The 17,417-nt window shown below is 48.5% G+C and overlaps 1 protein-coding gene across 2 annotated transcripts in view; it reads right to left on the bottom strand.

The window, feature by feature from the left end:
* Nucleotides 1–1,299: 1,299 nt before the first annotated feature.
* LOC115177467 (pyruvate kinase PKM-like) overlaps nt 1,300–17,417 on the bottom strand; it is a 39,952-nt gene continuing 23,834 nt past the window's right edge. For both annotated transcript variants that reach the window (XM_029738268.1, XM_029738267.1), the window contains exons 3-12: nt 13,784–13,875; nt 13,525–13,656; nt 12,525–12,711; nt 11,816–12,089; nt 6,540–6,690; nt 5,861–6,013; nt 5,265–5,431; nt 5,084–5,150; nt 3,878–3,992; nt 1,300–1,705 (exon numbers count right to left, since the gene is read on the bottom strand). In XM_029738268.1, the coding sequence (XP_029594128.1) occupies nt 1,599–1,705; nt 3,878–3,992; nt 5,084–5,150; nt 5,265–5,431; nt 5,861–6,013; nt 6,540–6,690; nt 11,816–12,089; nt 12,525–12,711; nt 13,525–13,656; nt 13,784–13,875 (1,445 nt within the window). In that variant the 3' untranslated portion in view covers nt 1,300–1,598. The remainder of the gene's footprint in view (nt 1,706–3,877; nt 3,993–5,083; nt 5,151–5,264; nt 5,432–5,860; nt 6,014–6,539; nt 6,691–11,815; nt 12,090–12,524; nt 12,712–13,524; nt 13,657–13,783; nt 13,876–17,417) is intronic.

Consider the following 17,417-nt stretch of genomic DNA (forward strand, 5'->3'; position numbering starts at 1 on the left):
CCAGCAGTTGTCATCAGCAAATCTCCAGAGCCGAGATCCTACGTTGTGGAAACTGAACACGGCACCATCGCCCAGAGAAACAGGAGACACCTTCAGGCTTTCGCAGAGTCACCTACTCCAGAGAGAACAACAAAGAGTCACCTACTCCAGAGAGAACAACCAAAGAGTCACCTACTCCAGAGAGAACAACCAAAGAGTCACCTACTCCAGAGAGAACAACCAAAGAGTCACCTACTCCAGAGAGAACAACAAAAGAGTCACCTACTCCAGAGAGAACAACAAAAGAGTCACCTACTCCAGAGAGAACAACAAAAGGGTCACCTACTCCAGAGAGAACAACAAAAGGGTCACCTACTCCAGAGAGAACAACAAAAGAGTCACCTACACCAGAGAGAACAACAAAAGGGTCACCTACTCCAGAGAGAACAACAAAAGAGTCACCTACACCAGAGAGAACAACAAAAGAGTCACCTACTCCAGAGAGAACAACAAAAGAGTCATCTACTCCAGAGAGAACAACAAAAGAGTCACCTACACCAGAGAGAACAACAAAAGAGTCACCTACTCCAGAGAGAACAACAAAAGAGTCACCTACTCCAGAGAGAACAACAAAAGGGTCACCTACTCCAGAGAGAACAACAAAAGGGTCACCTACTCCAGAGAGAACAACAAAAGAGTCACCTACTCCAGAGAGAACAACAAAAGAGTCACCCAGTCTACCAGTGAGCCATCTAACTCCCATCCCCTCACTCAGTCCACCACCTCAGCCAGCCTCACCACAACTGGTGAGAATGACCTCCAGAGGTGGGGAGGTAAAACTACCACTGAGGTTCAGAGACACTTGAGAAAAAAGCAAGAGGTATAGGAACAGCAACTGTTTCAGGGCAGAATGCTCCTTATGTTGCTGTGGACAAATGGCTGTCCACCCCCACGTCCTAGATGACACAGTTATGTGTATTGTCGATGTTAAAGAAACAGAAAACGTATGTTTCTATGTTACTAAAAATATATGTTATTGAAATACAAATAGTTTGTATTGAAGCGGTCCACAGGGTGAATATTTGTATTATGTAGAGAGGATGTATAGTTTGGATTTCTCTCAGAAAAGGGAGATGTAGTGATGTCTGATATTTATCTCCATAATTGATTGGTTATTCATGTCATCATCATAACCGGATATAACTAACCTAGCAATGAGGACTAGCAGATAGTAGCTCGTTAGACTGCATGTTAATTGCCGGATAATTCACTGCCTGACCTCCATAATGACAGAGAGAGAAAGGCAGTCGTCACACCATGTTATGATGAGGTTATGCTCCAAGCTTTATTTGGAGAGAGGCAGTGCTTCCAAGACAGAAATTAATAAACACACAAAAACATTAAGACAAGATTAAAATCAATATTGACTTTTCATTGTAATCTCTAAACTGTTGTTTTGTTTATGTACTTCATCTCCACATAAGGGAAATGTATTAATTCTAGTTCTATGCTATCTATGTAGTTAGCATTCCAGTTAGTGTGTCTGTTAGGCTATGTGCCACTTAGGATTGGTGGGCCTGCCTGTCAGTCAGTGGTAGTGTCCAATAGGAGCAGAGTGTTTAGGGCACGTGGACTGCCCTCATGATGTTAGTGTGACCAGAACCAGGGATCCAGCCGGTCACCACGATCACCATGTCACCTGTCTTGAAGAAGCCCCTGGCCTTTCCTACACACAGTGAGGGAGGGTGGATGGGGGAGGCAGACACAGTGAGGGAGGGTGGAAGGGGGAGGCAGACACAGTGAGGGAGGGTGGAAGGGGGAGGCAGACACAGTGAGGGAGGGTGGAAGGGGGAGGCAGACACAGTGAGGGAGGGTGGGTGGGGGAGGCAGACACAGTGAGGGAGGGTGGAAGGGGGAGGCAGACACAGTGAGGGAGGGTGGAAGGGGGAGGCAGACACAGTGAGGGAGGGTGGATGGGGGAGGCAGACACAGTGAGGGAGGGTGGAAGAGGGAGGCAGACACAGTGAGGGAGGGTGGAAGGGGGAGGCAGACACAGTGAGGGAGGGTGGAAGGGGGAGGCAGACACAGTGAGGGAGGGTGGAAGAGGGAGGCAGACACAGTGAGGGAGGGTGGAAGGGGGAGGCAGACACAGTGAGGGAGGGTGGAAGGGGGAGGCAGACACAGTGAGGGAGGGTGGATGGGGGAGGCAGACACAGTGAGGGAGGGTGGAAGAGGGAAGCAGACACAGTAAGGGAGGGTGAAAGAGGGAGGCAGATGCAGTGAGGGGGGGTGGAAGGGGGAGGCAGACACAGTGAGGGAGGGTGGAAGGGGGAGGCAGACACAGTGAGGGTGGGTGGAAGAGGGAGGCAGACACAGTGAGGGAGGGTGGAAGAGGGAGGCAGACACAGTGAGGGTGGGTGGAAGAGGGAGGCAGACACAGTGAGGGTGGGTGGAAGGGGGAGGCAGACACAGTGAGGGAGGGTGGAAGGGGGAGGCAGACACAGTGAGGGAGGGTGGAAGGGGGAGGCAGACACAGTGAGGGAGGTGGAGGGAGAGGCAGACACAGTGAGGGAGGGTAGAAGGGGGAGGCAGACACAGTGAGGGAGGTGGGAGGGGGAGACAGACACAGTGAGGGAAGGTGGAAGAGGGAGGCAGACACAGTGAGGGAGGGTGGAAGGGGGAGGCAGACAGTGAGGGAGTGAGGAAGGGGGAGGCAGACAGTGAGGGTGGGTGGAAAGGGGGAGGCAGACAGTGAGGGAGGGTGGAAGGGGGAGGCAGACACAGTGAGAGACGGTGGAAGAGGGAGGCAGACAGTGAGGGAGGGTGGAAGGGGGAGGCAGACAGTGAGGGAGGGAGGGAGGAAGGGGGAGGCAGACAGTGAGGGAGGGTGGAAGGGGGAGGCAGACACAGTGAGAGACGGTGGAAGAGGGAGGCAGACACAGTGAGGGAGGGTGGAAGAGGGAGGCAGACAGTGAGGGAGGGTGGAAGAGGGAGGCAGACACAGTGAGGGAGGGTGGAAGAGGGAGGCAGACAGTGAGGGAGGGTGGAAGGGGGAGTCAGACACAGTGAGAGACGGTGGAAGAGGGAGGCAGACAGTGAGGGAGGGTGGAAGGGGGAGGCAGACAGTGAGGGAGGGTGGAAGGGGGAGGCAGACACAGTGAGGGAGGGTGGAAGGGGGAGGCAGACACAGTGAGAGACGGTGGAAGAGGGAGGCAGACAGTGAGGGAGGGTAGAAGGGGGAGGCAGACACAGTGAGAGACGGTGGAAGGGGGAGTCAGACACAGTGAGAGACGGTGGAAGAGGGAGGCAGACAGTGAGGGAGGGTGGAAGGGGGAGTCAGACACAGTGAGAGACGGTGGAAGAGGGAGGCAGACAGTGAGGGAGGGTGGAAGGGGGAGGCAGACACAGTGAGAGACGGTGGAAGAGGGAGGCAGACAGTGAGGGAGGGTGGAAGGGGAGGCAGACACAGTGAGAGACGGTGGAAGAGGGAGGCAGACAGTGAGGGAGGGTGGAAGGGGGAGTCAGACACAGTGAGAGACGGTGGAAGAGGGAGGCAGACAGTGAGGGAGGGTGGAAGGGGGAGTCAGACACAGTGAGAGATGGTGGAAGAGGGAGGCAGACAGTGAGGGAGGGTGGAAGGGGGAGTCAGACAGTGAGGGAGGGTGGAAGAGGGAGGCAGACAGTGAGGGAGGGTGGAAGGGGGAGTCAGACAGTGAGGGAGGGTGGAAGAGGGAGGCAGACAGTGAGGGAGGGTGGAAGGGGGAGTCAGACACAGTGAGATAGTGAAAAGAGACGTGAATAACATCCATATGACAATGTTCTCTCTTTCTCCCCATCTTTCCCATTCCTTTTCTTTCTCTCTCTCTCACACACACACACCCCTTCAACACACACAGACCTATGTTCATGCCGAAGTTGACTCTGTTGTCTACATCGTCGGCCCAAACGGGGGCAGGAAGGGGGTGGAACAGCACTGGGAACACACCCCTCAGCAGCTGGGCCTGACGGGCCACCTGGAGACAGAACACACACCGCATCAGTCCACCCAAACTAACAGCCTTTACCTTTACCCTTAGGGAGGCAGGTAACAGCCTTTACCTTTACCCTGAGGGAGGCAGGTAACAGCCTTTACCTTTACCCTGAGGGAGGCAGGTAACAGCCTTTACCTTTACCCTGAGGGATGCAGGTAACAGCCTTTACCTTTACCCTGAGGGAGGCAGGTAACAGCCTTTACCTTTACCCTGAGGGATGCAGGTAACAGCCTTTACCTTTACCCTGAGGGAGGCAGGTAACAGCCTTTACCTTTACCCTGAGGGAGGCAGGTAACAGCCTTTACCTTTACCCTGAGGGATGCAGGTAACAGCCTTTACCTTTACCCTGAGGGAGGCAGGTAACAGCCTTTACCTTTACCCTGAGGGATGCAGGTAACAGCCTTTACCTTTACCCTGAGGGAGGCAGGTAACAGCCTTTACCTTTACCCTGAGGGAGGCAGGTAACAGCCTTTACCTTTACCCTGAGGGATGCAGGTAACAGCCTTTACCTTTACTCTGAGGGAGGCAGGTAACAGCCTTTACCTTTACTCTGAGGGAGGCAGGTAACAGCCTTTACCTTTACCCTGAGGGAGGCAGGTAACAGCCTTTACCTTTACCCTGAGGGAGGCAGGTAACAGCCTTTACCTTTACCCTGAGGGAGGCAGGTAACAGCCTTTACCTTTACTCTGAGGGAGGCAGGTAACAGCCTTTACCTTTACCCTGAGGGAGGCAGGTAACAGCCTTTACCTTTACCCTGAGGGAGGCAGGTAACAGCCTTTACCTTTACCCTGAGGGAGGCAGGTAACAGCCTTTACCTTTACCCTGAGGGAGGCAGGTAACAGCCTTTACCTTTACCCTGAGGGAGGCGGGTAACAGCCTTTACCTTTACCCTGAGGGAGGCGGGTAACAGCCTTTACCTTTACCCTGAGGGAGGCGGGTAACAGCCTTTACCTTTACCCTGAGGGAGGCAGGTAACAGCCCCACTCTACAGGCTGCAACCACATATCAAACAACAATCCTAAACCTATCCTTAGGAGTTGGGACTCGTAGAGTGGGCCAGTATTCTATCTCACCTGAGGACTTCTTGTTACCGCGACGATGGGACAGCGTGGGCGATACCGGGACAGGAGCTGGGCTGACCTGGGAGAGAGAGAGGGATAGAACGAGCAGAAAGGGAGAGGGTTGGAGTCAGTGAGCATGTGTGTGTTTGCATGTACAGTATGTGTGTGTATGTGTGTGTGTATAACAGCATACCTGCCAGTAGTAGTGAGTACTATGACAGCTCCAGCACAGCATTTGAAGGAGGATTCTACAGCCCCTATAGCAGTGACCTCAGTAGGGTCATTGGACAGAGGGGTCAGACGACGAAGCTCTTCAAACAACTGCTGTTGGAAGATGGCCGCCTCCGCCTCCCTGCAGATCTGTAGGTGTGTGTGGTGTGGTGTGACAGAGAGGAAGGGAAATGGTTAAAGGGATAGGTCACCGCAAAATCTAAATTTGTCAGACATTTTGATTCCTTGAAAGTGTCCTACAGCGCAACTCTCCAGCGTTGGGCCAGTAACCAAAAGGTCGCTAGTTTGAATACCCAAGCCGACAAAGTGAAAAATATGTCGACGTGCCCTTGAGCCGGGCACTTAACCACCCTAATTGCTCCAGGGTCACCGTTGATAATGGCTGGCCGTGACCTCACTCTCTGTGGGTGTCTCAGTGGGAGTTGGGATATATCGAAAAACACATTTCCAATTTACACATCTATAATACACACTTGTACACGTGTGAAATAGGACAAATATAAGCACCCACCAAATGACTATTTAATAGAATGGACTTTCTACTCTCCACACACTGACCGAGTGCATCATGGTCACAGACTCGACAGGAAACAGTCCTTTAGCCGTCTCCCCAGAGAGCATCACACAGTCGGCTCCATCCAACACTGCGTTAGCTACGTCACTGCCCTCCGCACGCGTAGGCCTGGGGTGGGCTACCATGCTCTCCAACATCTACCACACACACACACACACACACACACCAACGTCACACACATCAGCACACAAGGGATGTGGTTGGGCAACATGAGAGAAGACACTGAGAATAGAATGGGTAGAGTGATGGGGACGGATGGTTATTGATATTCGTGAGACTCCACACAGAGTCTAGCCATATGAGTCAATATGAAGGAGACAGAGAGAACACGAGACCGAGGAGTGTTTGTGTCGGGTCTATTTGTGTGTGTCTGTGAGAGACAGTATCTATGTTATCATCATTATATTTTGTGTCCTGTTGCTAATATCCTATGTAAAACATCCCAACTGTGTGTGTATGTTGTTTGGCCCCGCCCTGCTCTTCATGCCCTTAAGTATTTATGTGTGTGTGTGTGTGTGTGTGTCTGCATGTGTATGTGTGTATTTTGACCTTTTATAGAAAACCTGCTATAATGCTGTCACTCTGAGTCAAGAGCTGTACCATACAACACACTCAACATGGCTCCAGGAGTGTGTGAGTAGGTGTGTGTGTGTGTCCTCTGACCTGTGTAGCACAGATAACAGGCTTGCCAGCGGAGTTGCAACGTCCGATCATCATCTTCTGAGCGATGAAGACTTTCTCTGCAGGGATCTCTATGCCCAGGTCGCCCCTGGCAACCATCACCCCATCACTCTCCGCCAGGATCTCCAAGAAACTGAGAGAGAGAGAGACAGAGGGAGAGAGAGAGAAAGAGGGAGAGACAGACAGAGAGGGCGAGAGAGAGAGGGGGGAGAGATGGAGGGGGAGGAGAGAGATGGAGGGGGGGAGGGTAGGAGGAGGAAGGAGAGAAGTAGACATGACTTATGATGACATATTCATATACAGACAGCCATATGGGTGATGTATCATAGATATATAATATCCAGATCCTATATAGTTCTGACACATCCTCATCCATCACTCTGCTGTCAGCTGTCAGTGTGATTATAGATCTATAACATCCAGACGTGGTTACCAGTGACGTGGTTATCCATCACTTCGCTGTCAGTGGGAATGTGTCTGTTATGATAGCAGAGATGCAATATAATGTTCTATTTAATTCCGTAGTTACAATACTGCAGAGTGGTTTTATATGTATTTATTAAGGATCCCCAGTAGTTCCTGCCAAGGCAGCAGCAGCCTAGTTCCTGCCAACCACCCCTCTTCCTGGGGTCTAAACAAGATGAAGGCAATTACTTCACCATTTAAAATAAAACAGTACACCATACAACACATTATTACACCACTACTCTACCACTACATACACTACCTTACCAAAAGTATGTGGACACCTACTTGACAAACATCTCATTCCAAAATCATGGCCATTAATATGGAGTTGATCCCGTCTTTGATGCTATAACTGTCTCCACTCTTCTGGGAAGGCTTTCCACTAGATGTTGTAACATTGCTGTGGGGACTTATTTCCATTTAGACACAAAAGCATTAGTGAGGTCGGGCACTGATGTTGGGCTATTAGGTCTGGCTCGCAATCGGCGTTCCAATTCATCCAAAAGGTGTTCAATGGGGTTGAGGTCAGGGCTCTGTGCAGGCCAGTCAAGTTCTTCCACACCAATCTTGACAAACCATTTCTGTATGGACCTCGCTTTGTGCACGGGGGCATTGTGATGCTAAAACAGGGAAGGGCCTTCCCCAAACTGTTGCCACAAAGTTGGAAGCACAGAATCATCTAGAATGTCATAGTATGCTGTAGCATTACGATTTCCCTTCACTGGAACTAAGGGGCCTAGCCCGAACCATGAAAAACAGCCCCAGACCATTATTCCTCCTCCACCAAACTTTACAGTTGGCACTATGCATTCTGGCAAGTAGCGTTCTCCTGGCAGCCGCCAAACCCAGATTCATCCGTCAGACTGCCAGATAATGAAGCGTGATTCATCATTCCAGAGAATGCGTTTCCACTTCTCCAGAGTCCAATGGCGGCGAGCTTTACACCATTCCAGCTGATGCTTGGCATGGCGCATGGTGATCTTAGGCTTGTGTGCTGCTGCTTGGCCATAGAAACCCATTTCATCAAGCTCCCGACGAACAGTTCTTGTGCTGACGTTGCTTCCAGAGGCAGTTTGGAACTTGGTAGTGAGTGTTGTAACTGAGGACAGACGATGTTTACACGCTACGCACTTCAGCACTCGGCGGTCCCGTTCTGTGAGCTTGTGTGGCCCACCACTTCGCGGTTAAACCGCTGTTGCTCCTAGACGCTTCCACTACACAATAACAGCACTTACAGTTGACCGGGGCAGCTCTAGTGGGGCAGGAATTTTACAAACTGCCTTATTGGAAAGGTGGTATCCTATGACGGTGCCACGTTGAAATTCACTGAGCTCTTCAGTAAGGCAATCCTACTGCCAATGTTTGTCTATGGAGATTGCATGGCTGTGTGCTCAATTTTATACATCAGTCAGCAATGGGTGTAGCCGAATCCACTCATTTGAAGGGGTGTCCACATACTTTTGTATATACACTACCAGTCAAATGTTTGGACACACCTACCCATTTTCTACATTGTAGAATAATAGTTAAGACATCAAAACTATGAAATAACACATATGGAATCATGTAGTAACCAAAAAGTGTAAAACAAATCAAAATATATTTTAGATTTTATATTCTACAATGTAGCCACCCTTTTCCTTGATGACAGCTTTGCACACGCTTGGTTTGGGGAAGGCCCTTCTCAACCAGCTTCAGGAGGTAGTCACCTGGAATGCATTGGGTGAGGTTGGGTGATTGTGGAGGCCAGGTCATCTGATGCAGCACTCCAACAATCTCCTTCATTGTCAAATAGCCCTTACACAGCCTGGAGGTGAGTTGGGTCATTGTCCTGTTGAAAAACAAATGATTGTCCCACTAAGCGCAAACCAGATGGGATGGCGTATCGCTGCAGAATGTTGTGGTAGCCATGCTGGTTAAGTATACCTTGAATTCTAAATAAATGACTGACAGTGTCACGAGCAAAGCACCCCCACACAATCACACTTCCTCCTCCATGCTTCATGGTGGAAACCACACATGCGGAGATAATACATTCACCTACTCTGTGTCTCACAAAGACATTGCGGTTGGAAACAAACATTTCCACCGGTCTAATGTCCATTGCTCTTGTCTCTTGGTCCAAGCAAGTCTCTTCGTGGTGTCCTTTAGTAGTGTCCTTTAGTAGTAGTTTCTTTGCAGCAATTCAACCATGAAGGCCTGATTCATTCAGTCTCCTCTGAACAGTTGATGTTGAGATGTGTCTATTACTTGAACTCTGTGATACATTTATTTGGGCTGTAATTTCTGAGGCTGGTAACTCTAATGAACTTATCCTCTCGAGCAGAGGTCACTCCTCACAGCAAAGCTGTCATTAAGGTAAAAAATTGCTACTTTGAAGAATGTAAAATCTTAAATATATTTTGATTTGTTTAACACTTTTTTGGTTACTACATGATTCCATATGTGTTATTTCATAGTTGTCACACCCTGATCTGTTTCACCTGTTTTTGTGCTTGTCTCCACCCCCTCCAGGTGTCGCCCATCTTCTCCATTATCCCCAGTGTACTTATACCTGTGTTCTCTGTTTGTCTGTTGCCAGTTCACCTTGATCATAATTTTTGATGTCTTCACTATTATTCAACGATGTAGAAAATAGTAAAAATAAAGAAAAACCCTGGAATGAGTAGGTGTGTCCAAACTTTTGACTGGTACTGTATCTAGAATACAAAATGTATAATACCACAATAAAACAATATTACAACATTACAATGTATGTGTGTGTAGAGTGCGTGTGTTAGCATGCTTGTGCGTATGCGTTTGTGAGTGCCTGTGTGTGTCTCTTCACAGTCCGCGTTGTTCCATAAGGTATTTGATTTTACTGCTTGCTTGAGTTATTTGATGTGGAATAGTTCCATGTAGCCATGGCTCTATGTAGTACTATGCATTTCCCAGAGTCTTTTCTGAACTTGGGGACTGTGAAGAGACCCCTGGTGGCAATGGCATGCCTTGTGGGGTATGCATGGGTGTCTGAGCTGTGTGCATGTCATTTGAACCGACAGCTCCGTGCCTTCAACACGTCAATACCTCTCACAAAGACGAGCAGTGATGCAGTCAATTGCTCCTCTACTTTGAACCAGGAGAGATTGACATGCATGTTCTTGAAGTAAGCTCTCTGTGTACATTTAAGGCCCAGCCATGCTGCTCTGTTCTGGGCCAACTGTAATTTGCCCATGCCCCTCTTTGTGGCACTTGGCCGTACAGTATGACTGAGCAGTAGTCCTGGTGCTAGAAAACCAGAGCCTGTAGGACTTGTCTTGTTGATAGCGATGTCAAGAAAGCAGAGTCCTATCATGCAGCCTCAGAATGTATTTCAAATCTAAACATATAGCCCAACAGTTGTATTACAACTAAAGTTGCATAAATAACTCTAAATTAAGCATATAGGAGTACCAGTTTCTTTGTTAACCGTTCAACACAGAATAGCCACAATTGTTTGTAGAAAATATCCGTTCTATTGTATTGAGCTATGTTCAATTGCATTCTTCATAATGCCACAGAATTCTAAGCATATGGCATAGCCAGATCAGGACCTAACATAAGGACAACTCAGAGTATGCTATTCTGTTCTTCTTAAATAGACTACATTTTCTTCATATCATGATTCTTTAGACCTGCCTAAAATAAATATTGGATTTATTGTGAAGGTGTAGGCTATATTAAATTGATTTATTCAACTTTTTAAAATGTAGATGTTCCAAAGGTCTTCCTCAGTGGCTTGTAGGCTATGTGGAAGCCAGGAGATGCAAAACGTGTTTATGTTAATTATCGGTACAATAGATGCTAAACATATTTATGTCAATTAAAGGTCAATTACAGTGAGACGGGCAGTTATTTGCTTGACAATCACCAGCTGACAACATTTCATGACCGCCAGATCCCTAGGTATGCCCGACTACCTGGATTATGTTGGAGAGGCTTCCATTAAAGAACACCCTGTGTTCTGTTAGACAGGTAACTCTAATGCAAAGTATAGCAGGTGGTGTAAAGCCATAACACATGTTTTTCCAGCAGAACATTATGATCAATAATGTTAAAAGCTGCACTGAAGACTAACAAAACAGCTCCCACAGTCTTTTTAGTATCAATTTCTCTCAGCCAATCATTAGTCATTTGTGTAAGTGCCGTATATGTTGAGTGCCCTTCCCTATAAGCATGCTGAGTCAGTTGATAATTTGTTTACTGTGAAATAGCATAGTATCTGGTCAACAACAACAACAAAAAAATGTAGATCTCCTACTCTGAATATCTCCTCTATTCTAGCTGGTAGAGCATTCAACTTGGGGCGGCAGGTAGCCTAGTGGTTAGAGCGTTGGACTTGTACCCAAAAGGTTGCAAGATTGAATCCCTGAGCTGACAAGGTAAAAATCTGTCGTTCTGCCCCTGAACAAGGCAGTTAACCCACTGTTCCCTGGTAGGCTGTCATTGTAAATAAGAATTTGTTCTTAACTGACTTGTCTAGTTAAATAAAGGGGAGAAAAAAATTCAGGAGTACGGTTGTCTTGTCTTACTGATTGTACTGTAGATTATAGAATCTTATTGTTAGTGATACAGAAGGAGTCATGTGGTTCCAAGGCCAACAGCAGGCATTGACAGCAGGGTATCCATCTACTGAGGCTGAAGATACGCGCTGTTCATGTGTAAATCTGAGACTGTAAAGCTACTCATTCAATGAAAGTTATTCTGTTCATGTTGTTGACTCCATGTGTGTGTCTCTTCCTCTCTCTCTCTTCTCCTCCACACACACTCACTTATGTACTCCCTGGCGACTCTCCACCTTGCTGACCACCTTGATGTCCTTTCCGAAGGGCCCCAGGGCCCGTCGGACCTCCCTGACATCCTGGCCACAGCGGATGAAGCTGGCGAACACCATGTCCACCCCCTGGGCCACGCCGAACCTCAGGTCCCCCTCATCACGCTCACTCACAGCGGGCATGTCCACCAGGTCACACCCCGGCAGGTTGACCCCCTTACGGCTGCCCAGAACACCGCCACTCTCTACCAGTGCCTCCACCCAGTCTGGACCTGGAGAGAGGAGAGAGGGAGAGAAGGAAGGGAGGTCATGAGATCAGATCATGAGATAGAAGTAGAAAATGTTTATTTGTTTATGGCTTGTCTATCTCCAGGACTGTGCAGTATGATCATGTACAGTGGTTCTTCCTTTAAAAGTTGCGGCATACTGCAGCACAGCTTGCGGGGTGCCACAGAAATCTATGGCACGTTATTTAAGTGTCAGCTATTGTTGCCAGAATGACGCAATTTACCACAATCTGCCACCATCTACCACAAACGGTCGCGACATAAACTCAAAACTTTTAAAGGAAGAACCACTGTATGTGTAACCAACACTGTATCAACAGTAATGTGTTTAGATGCAGTATGTGTGTGTGTGTGTGTGTGTGTGTGTGTGTGTGTGTGTGTGTGTGTGTGTGTGTGTGTGTGTTTTAAATGATGTGTTACCTGTCTCCAGGACTTTTAGTCCGATGAGTCCGTCGTCGATGTAGATCCTTCCTCCTTTCTCCAGGACCTGAGGCAGACTGGGGTAGTCCACCCAGATGACGTTGCCATCCGTACTGTCCCTGTCCCCCTCCCCTGTCACCACACGCACACTGGCCCCACGCTCCAGCTCCACCTCCTGCTCTGCAGTCTACACACACAGAGACACACAGAATAACACACGCATCTTAACTTCAGTCATTCAGCAGACTCTCTTATCCAGAGTGACTTACAGTTAGTGCATTCATCTTAAGATAGCTAGGTGAGACAACCACACATCACTGTCATATAGTAAGTCAAACTTTTCCTCAATAAAGTAGCTATCAGCAAAGTTTAGTGCTAGTAAGAAATGGCATGCAGACGTACACACACACACACACACACACACACACACACACGCTAGACATTGCCTTATCTTCCTCACACATAGAACACAGAATGTAGCAGACAATAAACCAGGTTTTTATCATTTCTAAAGGATATTGAACTTTCCATTGGCAGGACTGGTGCTATAAAAAACAGATCAGTGCCCAACAGAGGAGGCTGGTGGGAGGAGCTATAGGAGGACAGGTTCATTGTAATGGCTACAATGGAATTAATGGAGCGCAGTCAAACATGTGGTGTCCATATGCTTGATGTGTTTGATACCGTTCCATTTATTCCATTCCAGCCAATACAATGGGCCCGTCCTATAGCTCCTCCCACCAGCCTCCTCTGGTGCCCAAACACTTGTCCTGTTCTGGTGCTGAGAAAGCATCTTTCTCACTACTGTTGATACTGTTGCACAATCTATGTCCAGGATAGGACACAAAACAACCCAAAACAACCAGCATGCTCAGTCAACACTGGTCACACTCTCCTGGTCTGTTGATCCTCACCCAAAACTGGACTACTGACCAGTAGGGATGTAGGGAATTTAAGCCCATTGGATAGAATGTTAAGTAGTGATAAAATGCTGGCTTACCCCTCGGACCAGGCCTGTGCGTATTTCAGGGCCTTTGGTATCCAAGGCGATAGCTACCGGCCTGTAATATAAAGGGTCAGTGGTTATGGTCTCGACCGCCTCCCGGATGTTCTTGATGGTCTCACCATGGTACTGAAGGAGGGAGACAGGGAGAGAGAGAGAGAGGGAGAGAGAGCGAGAGAGAGAGAGAGAGAGAGAGAGAGAATAGCTGTTACTAAACTGATGTGATTGAGACAGGTTATGACAGAGACAAACAAACCTCGTGAGAGCCATGAGAGAAGTTGAGTCGAGCAATGTTCATTCCTGCCTTCACCATCTCCTGCAGTTTGGGGATGGAGCGAGACGCAGGCCCTGAGAGAGAGAACAAGAGAAAACAGAGACCATGGGTTGTCCAGCAGTTCGTTGGTCAATCAATCCACTTTGATACATCATCAATAGTGCAGTCAGTGGGATGCCAATCACCAATTCCCAGCCTGCCATCCAACACCACACCAACCTAGATCTACTGAGCTCCAACCCCTAGCCCATACAGTTCTACCCTAGGTCAACTCTGCGTGGCCATAATGAAAGAATCAGAGGGCCTACCTATACTGTCCCTACATTTAGCAGGCACTCTTATCCAGAGAGACATATAGTAGTGAGTGCATTGATTCTCATACTTTTTTTGTTCATGTTCCCCGTGGGAATCTAAACCACAACCCTGGCATTGCAAGCGCCACGCTCTACCAACTGAGCCACACGGGTCTACCTACACAAGCTACACAAAACAAAAGGTTATTTAACTCACTGATGGTGCAGCTGATTGGTTATTTAACTCACTGATGGTGCAGATGTGGTTATTTAACTCACTGATGGTGCAGCTGATTGGTTATTTAACTCACCGATGGTGCAGCTGTTTGGTTATTTAACTCACTGATGGTGCAGATGTGGTTATTTAACTCACTGATGGTGCAGCTGATTGGTTATTTAACTCACTGATGGTGCAGCTGATTGATTATTTAACTCACTGATGGTGCAGATGTGGTTATTTAACTTACCAAAGGTGCAGATGTGGTTATTTAACTTACCAATGGTACAGATGTGGTTATGTAACTCACTGATGGTGCAGCTGATTGGTTATTTAACTCACCGATGGTGCAGCTGTTTGGTTATTTAACTCACTGATGGTGCAGATGTGGTTATTTAACTCACTGATGGTGCAGATGTGGTTATTTAACTCACTGATGGTGCAGATGTGGTTATTTAACTCACTGATGGAGCAGATGTGGTTATTTAACTCACTGATGGTGCAGATGTGGTTATTTAACTCACTGATGGTGCAGATGTGGTTATTTAACTTACCAAAGGTGCAGATGTGGTTATTTAACTCACTGATGGTGCCGATGTGGTTATTTAACTCACTGATGGTGCAGATGTGGCTATTTAACTCACTGATGGAGCAGATGTGGTTATTTAACTCACTGATGGTGCAGATGTGGTTATTTAACTTACCAATGGTACAGATGTGGTTATGTAACTCACTGATTGTCACAACTTCTGCCGAAGTCGATGCCTCTCCTTGTTCGGGCGGTGTTCGGCGGTCGACGTCACCGGTCTTCTAGCCATCATTGATCAGTTTTTAATTTTCCAGTGGTTTTGTCTTGTCTTCCTACACACCTGGTGTCACGTCCTGACCATAGTAAGATGAAATGTTCTATGGTAGAGTAGGTCAGGGCGTGACAGGGGGTGTTTTGTGTTTTTCTATGTTTTCTATGTTTAAGTTGTAGTTTTTCTGTTTCTATGTTGTTTTTTTGGGTTGATCTCCAATTGGAGGCAGCTGGTCCTCGTTACCTCTGGAGATCATATTTAAGTAGGGGATTTTCTTCCTGGGTTTTGTGGGTGATTATCTTTTGATTAGTGTTTGTTTCTCTCTGCGTCACGGTTTGTTGTTTTGTGAATTCAGTTATTTATGTTTTGCAAAGTTTCACGGATTTAATAAAATGTGGAACTACAACCACGCTGCACTTTGGTCCGATCCTTTCGACAGCCGTGACACCTGGTTCCAATCCCATTCCTTACATGTTGTGTATTTAACCCTCTGTTTTCCCTCATGTCCTTGTTCTATCGGTGGGCGTCGGGTTATTCTTACCCATGTTATTTTTGTACGTTGGTTTTGGAGTTTGTTTTTTGTTAATAAAACTACTCCAGTTTAACCAAGTTGGTTTCTCCTGCGCCTGACTTCCCTGCTACCTACACACACGACTATGACAGAATCACTGACCAAAATATTGATGTCAGCAGGAGAAGATATCCCGGACAGGGAGGTGGAGGAGCGCATCCAGGAGAATGCGGAGAAGCTACACCATCTGTGCGCTGCCATGGATCGCGTTGTCCAGAATATGGACCGCTGGGAGAGACAGGGAGTTCTTCCAGGGCCTCCACCAGCCCAACCAGGGACTATCAGGAGCGTCCCTATTCAACCTGAACCCGGTGGCATCCGTCTAGCCATGCCTCAAGGGTAAGACGGAAGTGCTGCGAACTGCAAGGGTTTCCTACTCCAATTGGACCTTTATCTGGCCACGGTCCACCCAGTTCCAACTGACCGTGAGAAGAGTTTCGCCCTCGTCTCGTGCCTCACCGGGAGAGCCATGGAGTGGGCCAGTGCTGTGTGTGGAGAGGGAGATGCGGCGTTGGACCATTATGAGGAGTTCACCTGCCGTTTTTGGGCAGCCTTCGACCACCCACCCGAGGGCAGAGCGGTGGGTGAGCGCCTCTACCATCTGAGGCAGGAGACGAGGAGTGTCCAGGATTTTGCACTGGAGTTCAGGACCCTGGCAGCCGGTGCTGGATGGAATCACAGGGCCCTGATCGACCATTACCACTGCAGTCTGCGTGAGGACGTCCGTCGGGAGCTGGCCTGCAGAGACACCACCTTCACCTTCGACCAGCTGGTGGATCTGTCCATCCGGCTGGACAACCTGCTGGCTGCTCGCGGACGTCCAGATCGGGGTCTGGTGGTTCCATCCTCCCGCATCCCCTCTCCTCTACCCAGGGAACTGGGAGGGAGGGTGCACAGGGAGACTGGAGGGGGTTCCCGCTCGTGCACCATCTGTGGCCGCAGAGGTCACACTGCTGGTCGGTGCCGGGTAGGTTCCTCTGGGAATCGAGGTAGCAGGCAGGGCGTTCTGGCGCCACCCCAGGTGAGTAGGCACCATTCTCATCCAGAGCCCTCTGTTGCACATATATTCGTGTCTGTTACTTTTCCTGATTTTTTCCCCCGCGTTCCCAGCATAAGGCGCTAGTAGATTCAGGCGCGGCTGGGAATTTCATTGATCAAGCTTTTGCTCATAGTTTAGGGATCCCCATTGTACCCGTGGATGTGCCTTTCCTCGTTCACACCTTAGATAGTCGACCATTAGGGTCAGGGTTGATCAGGGAGGCCACAGCTCCTTTGAGTATGGTGACGCAGGGGGTCACAAGGAAAATTTTTTTATTTTCCTTATTGACACTCCTGTGTATCCTGTGGTGCTGGGCCTACCTTGGTTAATTAGTCATAACCCCACTTTTTCTTGGCCACAAAGGGCTCTCACGGGGTGGTCGCGAGAGTGCTCAGGTAGGTGTGTAGGGGTTTCTGTTGGTGCTACTATGGTGGAAAGTCCAGACCAGGTCTCCACCGTGCGCATTCCCCCCGACTATGCCGATTTGGCTCTCGCCTTCTGTAAAAGGAAGGCGACTCAATTACCACCCCATCGACAGGGGGATTGTGCGATAAATCTCACGGTAGACGCTGCACTTCCCAGGAGTCACGTGTATCCCCTGTCGGAAGCGGAGACGGTAGCTATGGAGACATATATCTCCGAATCCCTGCGTCAGGGGTACATTAGGTCCTCCATTTCACCCGTCTCCTTGAGTTT

Source organism: Salmo trutta, chromosome 37, assembly GCF_901001165.1.
Source record: "Salmo trutta chromosome 37, fSalTru1.1, whole genome shotgun sequence".
NCBI classification, from domain to species: Eukaryota; Metazoa; Chordata; class Actinopteri; order Salmoniformes; family Salmonidae; genus Salmo; species Salmo trutta.